Genomic DNA, 20,443 nt, shown 5'->3' on the forward strand with positions numbered 1-20,443 from the left:
CAGGACTCCTCTGCACCATTTACTGCGACTTCTGGCCACAGGAACCACAACTGGACTCCACAGGAACCTACACTCTACAGCAACAATGACAACCTCGCCAAGCAAACATTGTTTCTCTGGCTCCTTCCAGCCACTGCAACTTTTCCCCAGCTGTGCATCCTCTGAGTGTGGCAAGTCCAGAGTCTGCACAAGAAGCAAGAGGGAATCTCCCTTGGAATGAAGGAGTAACCAACTACAATGACAACCAGCTATGTGGATCTCCTCTCATCCTGATCTGTGTGGATCCTGCATCACAGGTGGTGGTCTGGATTGGTCCCCATGGTCCTCTCTACCAGCTGTCCAACTTTGGTGAAGGTGAGCCCTTGCCTTCCCACGCAGGACGGTATCCCCGTGCACCATGTCTCTTGCAGCTACTAAGGCTTGTTGGCATCTCCTTCAAGGGATCTTTAGGCTCCATGTAGCCCCCAGCACTCCTCCCTGTGATGCACAGCCCTCTGCATGCTTCTCCTGTGATATGGGACCTCTCCTCAGGTATGCTGCAGGGGCCTCTCTGCGACTTCTGGGCTCCTCGCCAGTGGGTCTTCTGTGGGGGCTACCTATTCTTCTTTGGACTCTGCACTGCTGAGGGTTGAATGGGACCTCCCCCCTAGTGTTGAGTCCCCTTTGGACCTTGCTGGTCCCTGGCAGCTCTACTTTTCCTCCATCCGCAACATTTGCCTTTGTCAAGGCTTTTTGGTGGTTACCACAGACTGACTGCAACTCTTCATCAGGCGTGGGACATCGACTGCATCATTCAGGAACTCTTCATCTGCTCCAGTGCTGCATTGCTGACCGTTTTTGTCTCATGGTCAACCAACTCCTGCATCCACAGATGGATGGGTAGTGTCTCCTGCCACTACTGGACACTCCAAGTGGAATTGGACTTGGCCCCTTCTTTTCTAGGTCTTCCTCTTCCAGGATCCACCTTTGGTATCTTGCAGTCTTGTCTAGGTCTTGCAATATTCTTCTCTGAAGTCCTGTGAGTTGGTTTGGGTAGAACCAGTAACTTACCTCTTTCCTCCTGGTCGCTGGGAGGTACTCCAGTACTTACCTTTGCAGTTTCCTAGTACTTCCAGCTCCCCTCTACCGATTCCACTTCCTTGGGTGGGGACCCAACCTTTACACTCCACTTTCTTAGTGTATGGTTTGGTCTCCCCCTAGGCCTTCAGTATTACCTATTGCTTTTCACTGTTTTCCATTGCTTTTTATGCCTATTCCAGATTGTTACTGTACACATATGAGGGGTTTACTTACCTCCTATTAGAGTGTTGCCTACCTAGTATTTTAGTATTTGTGTCACTAAAGTAAAGTACCTTTATTTTTGTAACACCTTGTGGTTCTTTCATGTGTGTAAGTGCTGTGTGACTACAGTGGTAATGAATGAGCTTTGCATGTCTCCTAGATACGTCTTGGCTGCTCATCCACAGCTACCTTTAAAGAGCATGGCTTCTAGACACTGCCTACATGTCTCTAGTTAGGGGATACGTGGATCTGGTATAAGGTGAAAATACCATAGGTATTTACCACACACCAGGCCAGCTTCCTACAACCATTTAAGCATGCTCTTTGTAAAAGGCTCTGATGTTCTTGACCTTTATACAGGGTATAACAAAGATTCCTAAAAATAAAAATAATTATTAATATTTGGAGTACCCACATGGTTCTTCTGGGTTTTTGTTCTCTCTCTTGATGGGTTCAACATCTTGGCATTTGTGCATGGGCTCCAAGCATTTGTACAAGTGGCAAGGCACTCAGGGTTACCTTCAAAATTGTGTTTGGACTTAGGGTGTAATTGTTTTGTCCCCATGTTCCATTGCTTTCCCTGAAACCATTACGAAAGGGAATCCATTATTTTATTAAATAAGGACAAAGTAGATTTTCCTGACAAGTGTTTACTCCTGTTGACCATCCTTTTGGTTTTGCTGTTATTGGTCATTGTCTTGCAACTTCACTGGTTTGTTCTTTCTTGAGTTGTCTATTTACACAGTTTTTCAAACATTTGGCCAAAAAGGTAGACCAGAACTTTGCCAGAAGTAGTTAATCATAATCAGACTAGTTTTTTTTAAGACGTGGGCACAGCATTGAGGCAATCTGGAAATGTTCTTTGAGCTAGAGAGAGGTTAATGAAGTTAAACCACTGGTGGGACTAGCTTGTACCATGTTTCTTTGGTTAATTTAACTTGTAGAGAATCCACAAAGTGATTTGTGGGATTGTGTTTGCTGGTAAAGTTGAGAGGTTCAGTGTGAGATATATGTCTGATGATTGACCAAATATTAGGTGATTTTTAGCTTAAAGGGGTAATGTGGTTTTAGATTGGAAAGAGAAGGACACGTCAAATTTCTTGCATTTCTCACTGGATCAGCTATCGCAGGAGTAGGTGTGGGATTTGTGGTGGCTTTCGATATGTCAAATAATCAATAGGCCTGTTATTAGCAAGGGCAATTTCAAATTTGATAGCCTGGAATTACACTTTGATGATGCACTTTTTTATGATTTCCTGGCAGTCTGGGATTTTCTAAACTGTATGTGATGGATGTTGTCTTGAATCATGTTTGTATCACTCTTTGGCACTCTTAAGCTCATTTATGTACTGGGGCAGACCATTTGCTCTTTATTCTTCTATGCATCAGCGGGGCAAGATTATTTAAGATGACTCCATAGAGCTTAAAGATTTTAGTAGCATTTTTAGAAATATTTTGTAGGTAGATAATACTGTAAGAGTTAGGTCCTGATAAACATACCTTGCTACATCTGCTGGCGGGGACCACTAACAGAATATCAGAAACAAAAATATCATGTGAACTAAATATTGTTCCAAAAATATAGAGGACCAAAATTTCGAGAAGCTAAGTGGAAATAAGTAAGTATAGATTTACTATTCGTTACTCAGATATATATATATATCGTCAAGGTACATATTTGTGGAGTTATATAAAGTAAAACTTTGCTTACCTATAGAAACTAACCCTCACAATATTTTTGTCCCCGAGAATCTTGACACGATATTTTGTCCCATGATATATCTGTTTCCCATATTCTGGGGAACCTCAGGGGAGGCATGTTCACAGTGACATGCAGTAGAATCCGTGAACTGCACAGAAACGGAGGTCTGTTAATGAGAATTATCTGGTCCAGATGAATTACAAGTTTTGTTTTGTATGAAGTTTTTGATAGCTTACTCTGTTCCCTCTGTATCAGTTCCTCCTCCTTCATGTGACTTCACTCTCGCTGAAGGAGCTCATCTCTTGTCATTTCAGATTTCCTCGCTGCTTTATAAGCTCCTCCTTCTATAAATTCTGATACTGCTCTCCTCCTATATGACTTGACCCTAAATGTAATAATATCCAAATCAATAATGATGGTGAAGCATTATCTGGTCTTACTGTTTGACTTCTTCTTTTTAGGGAGGCCCAAAGGCCAGATTCGGTGTTCTGCTGAGGTCAGCGGTGACAGCGAAGCACTGCTCCAGTGCTCCTGGCCAGGAGGGAACCCACCAGCCTTAGTACACCTGAAGCACCCCGAAATAAATGGAACTGACATCAATGAAGTTACGGGCAACATATCTCGTAGCAACCTATTGCACGGGACAGAAATGTTCTGCTATGGCAGTCAGGAAGGGCACACCCAGAACTGCTCTCTGCTCTTTGGTAAGATGCTCTGTCCATGTGTGAGAAAACAGGGCTGATTGCAGGAGCCCTCCTCATTTTTTGCCCCCATTTTTAACTGATACTAGTGTTTCCTGCCACCGATTATGCCCGGGGCACTGCTAACCAGTCCCAGGGCCAGTGCTCTGTTTAAGATAGTATATGAAAATTAAGCATAATTCAAATTGGCTATGACAACCGAGCTTTAGGTCCCTAGTATATGGTAGGACACGTAGGTTTAGGGACCCCAGTGTAGTGAGGGTATCCATGGGTTTACTGCTGTTGTCTCTGGTGTCACTGTAAAAGCAGGCCTGCATCTGCCTTTAAATTAAAGATAACCCCAAATTCGACTTTGGAATTAAAAGTAATTCCAAAGTCCTAAACTACATTATTTTTTACATGTACGTCACCTCTAAGGTGTTCCCTAGGTGCCCCAGGGGCTAGATGCAATGTAAATACAAGCAGGGACTTTGTAAAAGATGTTTTATAAGCTCCGGTGAGAGAAAAACAGCCACATTTGTTTTCCTCATTGTAATACATTAATTCCATAGGCTAACATTGGGAGGCTTTAGTTAAAATAATAAAGTCTAATTTCTGCTGTAAAAGAGTTAAAAGTGACATTTTTGGTATCAAATTAAAAGTTAGAATAAATCCAATACCTTTCCAAGGTTGGATTTCTTATTACTAGTGCAGGGAAAGAGTTCTAGAACTCTTTCTGAAACTTACCAAAATCAGCCCTGTAGTACCCTTCTCTGATTGGTCAGTCTCTGACAGCCTGAGGCAAGCTACATTAATGAGGCATGAAGAGGCCTAGGCTGAAACAAAGGAAGCATCTGGTGGGAGGAGAACTGCTGCAGCAGATGGCAGAGCAGAATGGAGGTAAAGTGACCAAACTGGTTCTCAAAGGAGGGAAAGCTACCTGGGAAACTGGACCTCCCCTATTTCCTGTTCCTACAGCCAGATGGGAGCCCTAGTAATTAGATTTGGAGAATGGCTAAAAGGGGTGTGTTAGGGAATCTTAGACACACCAGTGCGTGGGCTCAGCCAGATATAATCTCCAAGAAGAAATTTTCTCCATGAAGGATTTTTAAAGAATGTTGCTCTCTGGGATTGATTTTTGCCACACTTCGCAGGACTGCACCAGCTGCACACTCTGGGCTTCACCAAGAAAATTACTTTGCCTTGCTTCTGCAACTCCGGGAGTGGACTCCCTTTAAGTTACAGTTACAAAGCAGCTGACCAGAGTCCCCTGCATCAAGTCCTTCAAGAAGAGCCCAGCTCAACAGTGTCCAGTGGCTATTTGAGGATTCTGAGCAGGTGCATTCTGGGAACTGTAGTCCCAACTTACAGACAGCTTTGATTGGGTAAAGAAAGACATTTCTGATGATAAAATCTCTTCTAAAACCTGTCTGTAACTCTCCAATTCAAGCATCCTCGACCCTGCATTGTAATAGTATTGCCAAGTTCTTCAAGGAAAAGATAGATTATATTTACTCCTCACTCCCAAGTTTAGACTCAGCCCCTTGAACCAAGGTTCACCGTAAGGTCCTGTTAAATGACAAGGCAATACTTTCACTCTTCCCAGAAATAGTTCTGTAAACACTTTCTTCGCTCCTTAATAAGCTGAAGTCAGACTCGACGCTAGATCTAGCTCCTCTTTTGGTCTTATTCAAAATCTTTGATGTGATTTGACCTTCTATTTTAGTGGTCCTTAATCTGTTCTTGGCAAAGGGAATGGTGTCAGTTGCCTGGAAGCATGCACTGATAAGAGCCCAATTAAAAAAGCCCAACCTGGAGCCACACAGGCCAACATGGCGGATGCGTTTTAAGCGAGCTCCGCAGCCCACCAATAATCAAGCTAGATCCTGCCTGACACAGTGGCCCCTGGTGGACCCTGGGGATTCTGATCTGCTGGGACAACCGCGGAGAGAGGAGGACTGGGCTGCACCTGTCGGGCAGCTGCCTGACCGGAGCGGCGCGCCCAGCCGCAGTACCTGCCTGATTCCAAGATGGAGGCTGCTGCATGAAGCAGGCCTGGGCCGCGGTGGTGCTGGACCCATGGTGCCTTGCAATGGGACGCAGAGGCATGCCCCCATCCTAAGGCTTCGGATTGGGTGGCCCTAGACTCGAGCCTTGCTCCAGTGGCTTGGGCCCACCACAGGACATTCTTGAAACACTGCTGCAATGCTGGATGGGAGGTGAGGTGGGACTGGTCTGGCTGAAGCGGTGTCCACTTTGCAGCCGGTGGGGGGTGTCAGCCACTCTCCTCCCTCTCTCAAGAGTGACTTGAGGTCTTGTGAAGCCTTGTAGCTGGAGTGGTGGGGACGGCTTGGGACGACAGCCGGACCGACCTCAGACTGGTGGCCCCCCCAATGGGTTTGAATGGAATGGAACGACCGATGGAGCAGAGGAACTGAGGGTTGACCAGAGGACACGTGCAGGCAACCCCCCCCCCAACCCCAGGCATCGGCCTGAGGTTCCAGCTAGGACTTAGAGGGACAGGCTGCCCAGGGGTTGTTTTTTCCTTCACCCTCCGTGTTCCTGGGACCTGCTACGGAGGAGGTGGATGTGCTGGCCAACCTGGGGGGCTGAGGAGTGCTGAAGGCCTGGACCTGGGGGACGTGGTGGTGTGTGTTCTGGTGGCCATTTCCCCCGCGTGATACCAGGATGGGCCACTGGGAAGACGCTTAAGTGGAGAACTGGATGACTGGTGGCGATCCTCTGGGCTGACCCCGGACTGGTGTTAATTGCAGCTGGTGGTTGACCGGTACAGTTTTGACCTCCTTACCTCCACCCTGGGCGTGGGGAGATGGGGCTGCCTCGCCATGGGTCGGAGCAGACTATGGCCACCGGCCAGGATTAAGAACGATCAGTACACAATTCCCAACCCGGCTGCAGACGATGCTGCTGGAGTTGCTGCCCCCCTCCCCCGGGCCCTTGGCGCCACAACCGTATCTCAGTGTTATTCCTAAGGTGATCTATGACTCACAGGACACTATAGAACACAGGGTGGGTGAACTCTGAATGGATCTCTCACTGATCCAGCAGGACCTGCAAGGGAGGCGGGGGTGACGGGAAGGGTCAATAAGGCTGAGAAACGTATTTCCACAAAGGAGGGTCAACTTGTCACCCTCAAAAACCAGGTCTCTAAACTTATGTCCTCGGTGACTGTACTACACGTGACTGCACTACACTACAGTGCAACAATCTGTGCCTGGTGGGCCTACCAGAGAACTTGGACGATCCTGAGCTAGTTGTGGCCCTTGAGAGGTGGTTTTGCACCTGGGTGAATGCAGAGAAACTATATCCCACATTCATCATAGAGCAGGTGCACCGATGTCAGGCACCCACTCTGCCTGTTGGCCCACTGCCCCACCCGGTAATCCTGAAGATCCTGAACTTTAAACACCAGGACATGATCCAGTGCGAGGCCAGGACCCAATCAGAACACCAAAGTCCTGATCTTCCAGGACTACTCTAGGGCAGTGCAGCAAAAGCACAGATCCTTTGAGGCCGTCAAACAGAAATTGCGAGCGCCCCACCTATGATACATGCTGCTTTTCCCGGCCCACCTAAAAGTACTTTTTTCAATCTAACACATACGTTTTGGAGTCTCCAGAGCAGACAGAGAGAGGGCAGCAGAGAAACGCACACTGCGGACTCTAGGGCTGAAGAAGGGGATGGCGAGAGGTTCTGGAGACCCTGGGGAGACATCCTTGCCAGCCCGTTCATCAAAGAAGCACTCCTGCTCATGGAAGCCACAGGCAGGGGGTGGGGAGTGAAACAGATGCCTAGAGACTTCGCTGTGGACTGAGATGCAGTTGGAGACCAGCCTGGATGCTGCCTTGGTAGCCATTCCTGCCCTTTTTGGCTCAGGGGAAGAGATGCCGATACCCTCGGACTGACGGCGGGTGATGTGAACTGGACCACAGGAGGATGGCCTGGTGAAGAAGGCCTGGGCAGACTACAAAATGGTCACTGGAACTGATTGGCCTAGGGGATAGGAAATGTTCTTTCTTTTCTGTTTTGGTTGGCAATTAATCTGCTGTTGCCTGGCAACATATCCGTATCTATGGCATTGTTTTGCCTCAAGGGTCCCCAAAACTGAGTTGTTTTAGCTTGCTGGGTTGCAAGATGTGTTGATAAGGGCGACAGATGCTTCAGGAGTAGAAGTATGAGGTGGGGTGTGTTGGGGTGACGCATGGGGAGTTGTGTTGTATTGTTTTGTTTGTGTTAATCTCTTGTTTTCTAGGTTAGCTATGTTCATAGTGAGTGTCCTATTGGGTAACAAACTGACCCTCTCTGCCAGTGGTAATCCACGCGCTCAGCAGTCCCGCTGATACAAGGGAGCCTGGTTGAGCCCACCACATACACATTCTCTAACACCATGCCCACAATACACTCATGGAATGTTAATGTCCTTCTAGATCGCATTAAGAGATCTGCTGTTTTGTGATATAAAAAAGAGACATCGCCCTGGTGTTGTTCTCCTGCAGGAGACCCACTTGGTTGCTACCCAGTGTACATTTCTAGGTCGTTTTGGCTATGACCGGGTGTACCACGCTGGATTTTCCAGAGGCTCGAGGGGTGTAGCCCTCATGCTCCATAAGTCATTCCCCATGTCGGCGGCCAGGACCCACGCTGACCCCCAGGGGAGATATGTTGGCATAGAGGGTCATCTCGCCTGCAAACAGATCAATTTGCTTTCCTGTTATGTCCCTCCACAGTTGCGTCTGCCCATCTTTTCTCAGTGCAGACCTTACTGTTGATCTTTCCACAAGTTACTACGATTATAGGGGGTGACTTCAATGTGGTCCCTGGCCCTACCCAAGTCACTTTCGCTGACCCTTGCACGGTCTGTGGTCTGGAGCGGACTCTCTGGGCCTATTTGATGCGTGACGCTGTTAGCACCTGCTGACGAGAGCGTTAACTAATCAGTCTGTGGCCCACCACACAGAGGCACGGATAGATCTGATATGGCTCCTGGCAGTGGATCTCCTGGCCTTCACTTTGGTCCAGATTCTTGCCCGTGATACCTCTGACCATGTTCCCATTTTGATGGGCTGGGGCACCCCCTCATAAACCCAGCGCCCTATGTGGCGCTTTAGCACATGGTATCTAAAAGACCCTGAGTGTGTTGACTTCATAGACCAGGAGCTAGGGAACTACTTCAGGGAAAACTCTGGTTCAGTGGCATTGCCAATGACCTTCTGGGTGGCTGGCAAACCCTCCCTGAGGGGAATTAACAAAGGATATGTCAGACAGCGAGAAGCCCGGCAGGCATAACTGAAAATTAGGTTGCAGAACAGGGTAGCGGACCTGGAGCGTTGGGATCTGCGGTCAAGCGGGGGTGAACTGGGAAGACAACTGGAGCCCCTAAAGTGCAGAGTTCCAACAGGCGTCCTTCGTGGAGGCCAGACAGTGTTGGCAGGCCTCGACACAGAGGGTATATGAGCTAGGTGGCAAGACCAGGAAGCTGCTACATTGGTTGGTGACCCCTGATGTCTCGACCTGGGTGGTGCCACTCATTAGAGACCGGACGGGCTCTGTACATGAGGAGCCGCAGATGATTGCTCATACTTTCGGCTCCTATTACAAAGACCTCTATGCGTCAGTCCCTCAACCTCCTAGAAGAACAGGAGAACCCCATTCTGGGGGATATTCTACTGCCCTTCATTCCAACCATGCTGGCTAAAGAGTTAGATCTTCGAAAACGCCATTTCAGGCCTTCAGTCCAGGAAAACCTCTGGCACGGATGGGTACCCCATAGAATATTATAAGAAGTTTCCCACACATCTGTCACCCCATATGTTGAACGTGTATGAGGAGGCGCTACAATGTGGCTCCTCTGACCTGGGTCTTGATTGCACCACAATTGTTGTCATACCCAAGGGTGACCTGCCCCAGAATCAATGTTCCTCCTATCACCCTATTTCATTGATCAACGTGGCTTTAAAAATATATGCAAAGATTCTGACAACCCGACAGGCCCGCACGTTGCCCTAATTGATCCTTCCTGATCAGTGTGGGTTTATGTCGGGCAGGAGTATGCATCATTGTATACGATGGGTCCAGGTGGAGCTTTCGCAGAAGGAGAGACTGGAGGGTAGGTTGGCACTCCTTTTGGTAGAGGTCCACAAAGCTTTAGATACCCTGGCCCGGAACTTCCTTGAGGATGTCTTGGTCCGAATGGGCTTTGGCCCAGCATTTCGGAAAATGGTCTACCTCCTCTATCACGCCCTGTTGGCGCAGGTGCGGGTGAACAGCATTATGTCAGACCCCTTTCCGATTTGATGTGTGACACATCAGGGATGCCCTCTCTCCCCTCTATTTGCCCTGGCCATCAAGCCATTGACCTGCCTCCTATTTTGTGACGGAGGTGGGGGGTTGGTTATGAGGACCGAGTGTCCCTATATGCTGATGATATCCTGGTGTTCCTGAGAGAGCCCCAGAGCTCTGGACCCCTATGTCTTGAGCTTTTGAAGCTATACGGTAAAAACCCTGGGTTCTAATTGAACCTCAGGAAGTCGCTACTAGTGGAGGTGGCGAGGAAATGCTGGAGGCAGTATCTGGTGTCCCGGTGAGGAGGAATGCCCTTAAATACTTGGGAATCCACCTATCCCCACTCCAAGACCTGTCTTGGCATCTAAATGTTCAGCCCCTTTCCTGGACACAGGCTGGAGACGCCTGCCATTGAATCAATTAGGTTGCAATTCCCTCTTCAAGATAATCTGTCTCCTTCGTTATCTGTATGTCCTGACAAACTTCCCATATTTGATGCCTCGTATTTGATTCAGGTCCCTCACCACTTCTAAACTTGCCTCCTTCGTATGGGCGGAAGGACGACACAGAGGGGCTTTTTGCTCCCCGATGAAATCTCCCTATGATTACCTACCTGGGGAACATGTATGATGTTGACCACCTGAAATCCTTTCAGCAGTTGAAGGATCAATATGACCTGGCCAACACCCAGTTTTTTCACTTCCTCCAGCTGTGCCACGCCCTGCGAGCCCATTTACTGTCTGATCTGTCCCTTCCAGATCATAGCCCTCTTGAGTTAAAACGTCCTATGGGCCAGCTGGGGAATGGAGCCATTACTCAGATCTATTGCTCGCTGCTTACACACGCCCCTGATGGCCTTGCCAGGCTGTGGGACAGGTGGACGGCCTGGGTGGGGAGCTGGATGAAGTCGATTGGAGAGAGGCGTATCTCGCACCCAGAGAACTGGCCATATCTGCATGTCTATGGATGATGCAGATCAACTACTTATCCCCAGCACACCTACAATGCATGTGCCTGGTGACCTCCTCTGGTTGTCTGAGGTGTGGTCACCTGGAAGGGCACCTTCTGCACGTGGCCTGGGAATGCACCTTCTGCACGCGGCCTGGGAATGTTTGGAGGTGCGTCCATTTTCGGAGGTGGTGGAGAGAGAGATTTCTGAGATTCTGGGGCGCTCGATTGAACTGACTGTTAAGGTGGCACTAATGGGGCTTCTGGAGGAGTTGGGGGGGCCAAGAGCTGATCGAACATTTGTGGGGGTTGCATGCCTGGTGGCCAAAAAAGACATTGCACTATTATGGAGGAGTCTGGTGGCACCATCGGTGTCGAAATGTCGAGCTGGGGTGGACTGGTGCTCTCAGTTAGAAAAAACGATTTATGAATCATGGGGTCACCTCGAAAATATGAGAACATTTGGGGGAAATGGCGTTCTCATCATGGGTTGCCCCCCTGGGTGGAATGACTTTGGTTATGTGGGGGTAAAGAAGGGAATGTTGTCAATTGTACTGATTTGTTCCAATTGCTTGATCTGATTTGGTCTAACTGTCTTGTTTACTTCTAAAAGAAATACATTGGGTTATATAAAAAAAAAAAGGCCAACCTGGATCTGCTGGAGGCTAGGAATTATAGGCCAATTTCACTCTTGCACGGGCCAAGTAAAATCCTTGAGAAATATGTAAATAAACAGCTTTCGGACTTTCTTGAGGAGCATGACTCACTTCATCCTACTCAACCAGGATTTAGACTCTGCCATGGTACATAAACTGCCATTTTGGCAGCAGTGAAAGAAACAAAAATACTTCTAGATCAAGGATGTGTGGTTGCTATCATCCTCCTGGACCTTGGTGCTGCTTTTGACACGGTAAAGCACGAGATCCACTTGGAGAGGCTCCAAAATGTTGGAGTGACTGGCTTAAATCATTCCTCAATCAGAGAACGTTCTAAGTATTCGATGGAGACTGTAGATCAGATCCCATGCCACTCAGCAGTGGAGTCCCTCAGAGATCCTCGCTGAGCCCCATCCTTTTTAATGGCTATATGCTCCCTTTGGCTGAAGAAATCCTTGCACATGGTATCTCTCTAGTATCGTATCCTGTCGATATCCAACCCTTTTTTTCGGTGAGCCATGTAAAGGACGATTGACCTCCCTCTCTTGGCTCCGCATTACGGATGTAGCTTACGGGATGAGCCGCTCAGCTTTGGAACTTAATGGGGAGAAAACGGAGCTCCTAATTCTATGTGGCCCCTCTCCAAATATGATAAATCTGGAGTGGCCTAATGACTTAAGTGCTGCGCCAGTACCAATGCCAGAGGTAAAAAGCCTAGGCGTTTGGCTTGACAAAGGCTTGACCATGAACACCAAAGCAACAAAACTGGCTGCTACCAGCTTTGGGATGTTGAGAGCTCTTAGGAAAATGTTATACCTTTTCTCTTCCCTGTCCAAAAGACTAGCAGTCCAAGCAATCATTCTGGCACATGGAAATGCGCTATATTTGGGCACTCTCAAATCAACATTTGACAAATTACAAATGGAGTAGAATGCTGCTGTCTGTCTTCTATGTAACATCTCTAAATTTTAGACCACCCAACAAACTCTAAAGTCACTACAATGGCTGCCGGGGCTCAAAGAATTAAATATAAATCCCTATGCATTGCTTGCAGATCACTCACCCAGACGGGTCCCAAGATTGGGAATGCATGGATCAGTCCTTACATCCCTACAAGACGCTTATGTTCTTCAAACGCCTGCCTCGCTATGGTTCCGCTGTACCCAGAGAGTGAGAAGAGGCGGCCAATCCTTCCGGTACAATGTTTCCAAGCAATGGAACTCCATGCCCACTACCTTACAGACTGCTGAATAGGAATTACCATTCCACAAACAGCTAAAAACGTGGTTCTTCGCACAATCTTGGTGATGCTCTGGCTCTGATGGCCGATGTTAACATTGTCACCAGTGTGTGATGTGTAGTACACTATAGCCCTGGCATGCCCTAGGGTAGCCATGTGCTCAATAAGTGTTTAATGTAATACAATACAATACAATATTTCCAAGGAGCAATGCAGAGCTTCTAAAACTTTGAATCAAGTTTGTGTATAGTTCAAGGACCCAAAAAGGTCTTCTGGAAGAAGATCCCAATGTTTGGGGAAGTTTGGATCAACTTTGGAAAAAAGCTCCGTAAGTGGACTGACCCGACATCGAGAGTCAAGCTGTCTACCTTCAACCACGACCTGGCCTGAATTTCTTTTTCATCCCACTGAAAGCTTCAGAGCTGCATACTTCCAGGATTTGACCGAGGTCTCGCAGAAAGGCCATACGACAATATTGTCTTCATTTGGGCTTGCTGGAGAGGACTGCACATCTTTGAGGAAGAACAGTTTCAAAGTGCAAAGTTAAAACATTGGCCAAGGCCTCCCACTCAGTGTATTGGAGCAGGGTTCCGTCTCAGTCGGCCTCACCTTTTGACTTTGCCCCGGTCAAGCACGATCAGATGTCCTGGGTTGGCGCTTTTGGTTTTTTAGGCACTAGAAAGCATTTTTTAATATTAAAACTTTACAAATGGAAATCTCTGGTTCCCTAAATTGGATCTTTGTTGTTTTGGTGTCATTTTAAAGATACAAATATTTCCTCAGATTTTTATTGTGTGTTGTGTTTTACTTATTTACTGTTTTGTTGATATTAAATGCTTTACACACCTGTCTCCTAAATTAAGCCTAATTGCTTGAGGGCCAAACTACAAAGAGTTGACCCTGGATTAATTTATTAAGACAGTGACTGGACCTAGTAGGGGACTGCGGCTTGTTACTTAGTATAGGTACGTACCTGCCCTTACTAATAATCCACTTTCCAACACCATGCCTCCCTGCTTGAAATGCTGTCTTTTCATTCAGCTTTTTGACCATTTTGGTCTTGGCATGTCCTACCTTTTGGAATCCCATACTGAAAGATATGTGATGGCATAGTGATCATTGTTGTCATGTAGAGGTTCTGTTATTTTCTGTTGTGAATATATTTTTTATAACTTCGTAAATCTATAGTTGCTCAACCTTGACCGTGTATCAGTCAGTATCAGTTCTGGCAATGAGCTCATTGTTGAGTTTAGTCTTGCACCATTAACTTTTTTTTTCAAATTTTTCTTATTGATTTTTCAGGCATAGAAATTATACAGAACATGATGTTAGGATATGGGAGCACATTTCACCATAGATGCCACAGTTCAATACAGCGTCATGCAGAGGACCACTGATATACAAGTACTGACGAGAAAATCTTTAAACCGTTTGAGAACAGCATGTCCTAATCAACCATCTCCGTGAATTTTAGCCCCCCACTCCCAACATCCTAAAACAGTGGGAACAGAGAAAATAAACTACTTGCATCGGCAGAATATATCGAAAGGTGGCTAGTGTATGAGGGGTGGAAATGGGTGCTTACAATGGAGATATGGGAGCTTAGCATGGCACAGGGTCAGGGCACAAGCAGATTACCTGGGCATCTACAGCTGGAACAGATGAAGTGCTCTAGTACATGTGGTGCATGAAAAGAGAGAGAGGCCTATGGACAGATTTGTACCATTAACGTTTGATTAAACATGATCTGATGTCTGCCAACTCAGCTCTATAGAAACGCTACCCTAATGTAAAGAGCCTCCTTCCAGTAGTGTTTATGGACATCTCTGTGTGCAACAGCCACAAAGCGTCCTTACTAACCTCTGAAATTCTCACAGATGTACCTTACGACCCTGGCTTCCATGAAGGCACCATTGTCTCTACCACAGAGGGAAAGAACGTGTCTCTGGAGGTGAATCTGAAGCGGAGTCATCGAGCGACTATCGGGGACCGTCTTCCTGCTTCATTCAGATGGTTTGTCAATAGAACATCATCCGTTATTACACCAGGCAACAGAGTGACTATTACCACCAACGTATCCTTCTCCCTGCTGACCATATTCGGGGTGACCGAATCCGACAATGGAGAATACCGCTGCGAGGCTGAGAACCTCGTGGGCACTGCCAACTTTTCCTTCATTGTTAACATCACCAAAGTGCCAGGTAACCCTCCTTGTGGTTTGTGTGTTAATGATCATGGCGTGACTTTAGAGTGATAGCTGAACAGGTCAACTGTGATCAGAGTCACATGTGTTATCACGTATCTATTGTATCCTTGAATGCTTTCCTTTAGTTTAACATTTCTCTTTGTGTGTGTGTTAGTGTATTGCACTCATATAACAAACAGAAGATTGGGTCAGAAGCCACCTCCGTGGAGGCATTAGAACATAGTGCCTCATTTAGAGTTTGACAGCGGGGTAACTCCGTCACAACAGATATAGCATGTAAAGGGATATAATGTGATTTAGAATATAAACAGATTTATATTTCGGTGGACGAGATTTTCTCCACCGTTGTGTGTAGTAACCCGTCCGCCAAACTCCAAATAAGGCCCATAATCTCTTAATCATTACAGGATGGTGACTAAAATGTTTCATTTTACAATGCTACAATTTGTCATTTTAAATGGCACAATAAACCACAGCAAGCTGCTTATAACAACTAGGGAGAATAACACACATTAGAACATTGGAATGTTGGGAACCCCACTGAAAACAATGGAGGAGCTCCAGGCTTCTAATTGTCGGTGGAAGCCTGGAGCTTCAACATTCCGATGTGTTTTCCTTCACAGCTGTTTCTGTGAAAAAAGGCTTCATGGAGCCTGAGGGGATTTCAATGCCCTCGGGCTCCGTGAGTATTTTCTTTTATTTATTAGAACATTCTGCTCTGTAGTGGCAGAATGTTCTAATAGTCTTATAGCCCTTCGTAGCTGGGCTATACCGGCAATAAAGTCCCGCTCCCTTGTTAAAGCCACCCGCCTTCGGCTCAGGCCTTTAATGCTGGAGTGGGCCTTTAATAACCAGTATAGCTCGCTATATTAGGGAACTGCCATGTTCAGGGTGAGATTGGACTAGATGGCAACCAGGCAGTGCCTGATAGGCTGGTCTGACAGGTCAGTGTGTCGGCCGGCTTTGTGGCTGTGCTTGGTCCTATTTTATGGTGTGATGGACCGGTTTTTACTGTTGATTTCCCTGATATTAAAATAAACATTTTTTGCAGCAAGCTCAAATCCAGGCAGTCTTTTGTACCTTGCAAAACACTTCTAAAGCGTGTCTTTACAAGTTCAAAAGTGGCCCATTTTGCAAAGATGGGACACTTATTTAGCTTTCGAATTGACTAATGAGGACACTTTTATTTTTGTTCCTGGGACTAATTTTTGTCACCATCCGACTTTACTGAGGTTAACTGTTCTTTATTCCACTGTGCAGGAAACTGGATTGTATTGTTATGGAAGAGAGGGGTTGGTGTAAGCTTCTACAAAGGTCAAATAGTGCAACTCGTGGCATGTAAAGGGGTTTCTGTGAATAATCGCTAGTCCTTGGCGGATTGGCACAAGGATCAGGATTGTCTTGAAGAAAAGTGCACAGCCAACAACATCGGTTTACAGTTGAAAATAAACCATGTTAACATTCTCAAAACAACTTAGCTAAAATTAACTTATTATCTAATACGAGTTACACTGAAATGAAATTTGTTGTTTGAAGTAAAAAAGTAAACACCTATCACGTGAGAACAAATTGGCACTGAAACAAAGTAACTGGTCCAGTTTAAAATATTTTCTGTGATCGCCCTTCTTCAAAACTGCAGTTTCATTACCTTGAAAAAAACAATGTCCTTGCTTAAAAGTAGTTGATAAATAAATGAACCGACTTTAAGCTATGAACTTGTAATTTATTTCATAATGTGCCAGAATCCCACAATTTCAGATCAGTTCCACAGCTGCAGGTTGAGTCACCACAAGCAGAAATGTGTTCCGTATAGAATGTGGAAATGTCCTGGTTCCATTTTAGTTCCCCCGCTTGGGCACAGCAGACAGCTTAGCTTCCAGCTTGCGGGCCTGTTGCCCTTTTTACCTAGTCCCCTTTCACCTACTTATTATGCTCTATTTTATTAGTTGTTTCCTTTTAGCACTGCTTGCAGGTGCCCCCATCTTAGAGAAATGCTCTGCTTTTGTAATCAGTGTCATTATGAGAGAGTGTCATTACAGGGATATACGTGGGTAGTGTTGCCATGCTCTACTGAGTATGAAAATGTCTGGTATTTGTTATTTAATTGCAAACACAAGTTTGAGCAAATAATCTGGGCCCTGATGTACAACGCGATTATGCAGTCGCAAAAGGCAAATGTTGCCTTTTGCGACCGCATAATGGCCCTTCCTAATGTATTATCCCTGTTTTATGAGGCGGCATGCAAATAGTGACTCACAAAATATGGATTGTGACTCGCAATTAGGAAGGGATGTTCCAAGGGCGTTCCTTCCTAATTGCAAGTGGCAGGGGGGTGTATGATTGTCTTGTGACCACAATTGCAGTAGGAAAACGATTGCAGTTACCACCAATTTCAAACTGGTGGTAACACATTTGCAAACAGGAAGAGGTCCCCACGGGACTCCTTGCCTTTGTGAATGGAAGCAAAAATATTTTTTCAGAGCAGGTAGTGGTCCCACAGACCCCTGCCTACTCTGAAAAAATGAAAATGAACCTTTTCAATTTTCTTTTTGAAATGCATCCCGTTTTTCTTTAAAGAAAATGGGTTGTATTTCAAAAGAAAAGCTGCTTTATTTAAAAAGCAGTCACAGACATGGTGATCTGCTGTCCCAAGCAGACCACCATCGATGTGAGTGCAGCCTTTCCTAATGGGGGTCACAAATTGCGACCTACTTCATGAATATTCATGCGGTAGGTCATTTGCGACCCCTTTGGAAATCGCAAGAAGTGTGAGTTACACTGTTGTATGTTTGGTGTTGCGACTTGCAATTTGTTAACTCACAAAACTCACGATCGTACATTTGGTCCCTGATGTTTAGGTACATGCTTGCGCTAGGAATCCTACACAAACAATAACATGAGCGGCAGAAATACACCTCAAAAGACCAAGGTTGTTATAGGGAATTTCGCTAGGATACACCATCTAGACTCCACAATGCTTTGCAATGACTTCAGCATTGTGCCTCTACGATTCCTGGCTTGGAGACTTAGAGGTTGACCTCATCCCAAGGTAACGGGGTGGGGAGCGTTTCTCATGGACACTGTATTGGCAGATTAAGCTTTTCATGCCCAGCTCTTGCTTCAGGGTAGGATTTAGGCCTTTTAGTTAGGAATCACATATTTCATGTTTATTTCATATTTATTGCAATGTGATGGGGGTTTCAAATTCACCACTTTTATCCTCATCATTCTGCAGCACTCTGCAATCACTGCAGCACATGTATTGTATCGCAGATTAAATTATTTTCAATAAATGTATTGAAAATCATCCTGCATCTTTTTCATTGCCTGTGTTTGTGTAAGAGACTTATTTCTAACAAGAGAAAATGGTTAAGATTTGTTATACTGTGACTTCCGTGAGAGGTCTTCAGGGTCCATGCAGCAGGCTGCCTGAAATCAACTTTATTACTTAGGGTTTGGGTGAGGTGCTGCTAGAAAGCCGGGAGGTTTGGGCTGACAGCTTCCAACGCCCGTAGGGGAGACTCAGTCACCTACGAGCAGAAGGGTTGCTGCCCCTAATCCAGCAGTTTTGCTGAGAGGCGAAAGTCATACACGACAGGAATGCATGATTACCTACATTTTAAAATGGTTCAAAGTCAAATACAAGAGGCTAGTGCAACAATGACATGCAATTCATTAATATTAAACATACTAAGTACTCACATCTGTTGAGAGTTTTTGATAGAGTGATAAACAGCGACTATTCAATAACTCAGTCCCTTGCAGCAACATCAACTGTTTAGGACAGAGATATATTGTATTGTATTGTACTGCAGCATTTATATAGTGCTTACTACCACTATGTGGGGCGCTGAAGCACTTTCCTGCATGATTAGCATGCTACACTGTGTAGGGTGTGTGGTTGGAAGGAAGTTGCCTTCGTTTTGATGCTCTGTGGTCAGTGTTTCCATGTTGTGTGTGATGACCACAGAGGTGCAGTTATGATGATGTTGGACACAGCAGTAAGCATTGTGGTGGATGATGGAGTGTGAGAGACATTTGTGCAGTTTTATGGTTTCAGTTTGCTAGTATCTTTTAAGAGCGCTGCAGGTCATTTATGGTATTTCATATGGTATAGTCTGCTTAGCTGGTTACTACACTGGGGTGTCCAGTCTCACATGTTATGTATAGTTATGGTCCCAAGATGTCATGTTTGGTGAGAGAGATAGAAGTGGAGAGATCTGTTTGGATGGGCATTTTTATTATCATCTCATGTCCAAGTGTCCTCTAAAACTGACCAGTAATGTCTGTCCATTTTTTGATGTTTGGCTGTATGGTGCTGGTGATGGACAAACCTCATAGCAGATGTGTTTCGTGTGAAAGTAAAAGGTATAAGTTACAATTTGTTGCTGACCCTTGCGTATTCTGATTTTAGTATTATTGTGGGTCATAACAGTTATATATGGAAGAACATAACTAGATAATGTACTATGTAAGTACATAACTATGTAATATATTATATACAAATAACAGCCTATTATACTTTTTATCTTGACTGGTATGTTCCTTTGTTCCTCCTTTCTAATTACAATCCCCCTTCTTCCCATTGTCATGTTCCATTACTAGTTTAGAATGCTGTTTTGAAGCTCAGATTAGAACGTTGATGTAGGGTGAAGGTAAGGCAGCAAATGTTGTGTTGGAGAAATCTGTCAGAAAAAAAGACTTAACTCAACCCTTCTGTGTGTGTTTCTCATCTAATAAATTGGTGAAGAGTTAGAGACAGCTGCGCTAGGGAAACCTGGAGTTCTCTCCCCTTCTTTATATTTACAACTTCTGCCTACATCTTTACAAAGTGGTGGATTCCTTCATATGCTTCATTACACGCTGCTTCATAAACCCACTTTCCATCATGAAGGATTGCCTTTACCTTTCATTGTTGCGGGTCTTGGACGTATTAAACCTGAAGATGTTGAGGCTTCATCCCATCGGTGACTGTGGGCCTGAATACAACCTTGGCGGATGGGATACTCCGTCACAAACAACAGATATCCCATCTGCTGTATTACAAGCTCTGTTATATCTTATGGAACTTCTAAAACAGCGGGCAGGACATCCATTGCGTTTGTGTTACATTTTCCCATACGCCTAGGTCGTAGTCAGGAACTTTGGGCCTGATTCAGACCCTGGCGGCCGGTGACCGCCAGGGTCACCGGCCACGGGAGCACCGCCGACAGACCGGCAGTGCTCCAAAGGGCATTCTGACCGCGGCGGTTCTGCCGCGGCCAGAAAGGGTAAACCGGCGGTCTCCCGCCGGTTTACCGCTGCCCTCGGAATCCCCCATGGCGGCGCAGCTTGCTGCGCCGCCATGGGGGATTCTGACACCCCCTACCGCCATCCTGTTCAATGGCATGGGCACGGCAGGGGCCCCCGTAAGAGGGCCCCACTGTG

At 46.0% G+C, this 20,443-nt stretch overlaps 1 protein-coding gene across 2 annotated transcripts in view; it reads left to right on the plus strand.

Moving 5' to 3' along the window:
- The window catches only part of LOC138246665 (carcinoembryonic antigen-related cell adhesion molecule 16-like), a 207,751-nt gene that overhangs the window by 96,885 nt on the left and 90,423 nt on the right, over positions 1–20,443 (plus strand). For both annotated transcript variants that reach the window (XM_069201410.1, XM_069201411.1), the window contains exons 6-7: positions 3,445–3,687; positions 14,688–15,011. In XM_069201410.1, the coding sequence (XP_069057511.1) occupies positions 3,445–3,687; positions 14,688–15,011 (567 nt within the window). The remainder of the gene's footprint in view (positions 1–3,444; positions 3,688–14,687; positions 15,012–20,443) is intronic.

Source organism: Pleurodeles waltl, chromosome 7 (genome assembly GCF_031143425.1).
Source record: "Pleurodeles waltl isolate 20211129_DDA chromosome 7, aPleWal1.hap1.20221129, whole genome shotgun sequence".
Taxonomy (NCBI): domain Eukaryota; kingdom Metazoa; phylum Chordata; class Amphibia; order Caudata; family Salamandridae; genus Pleurodeles; species Pleurodeles waltl.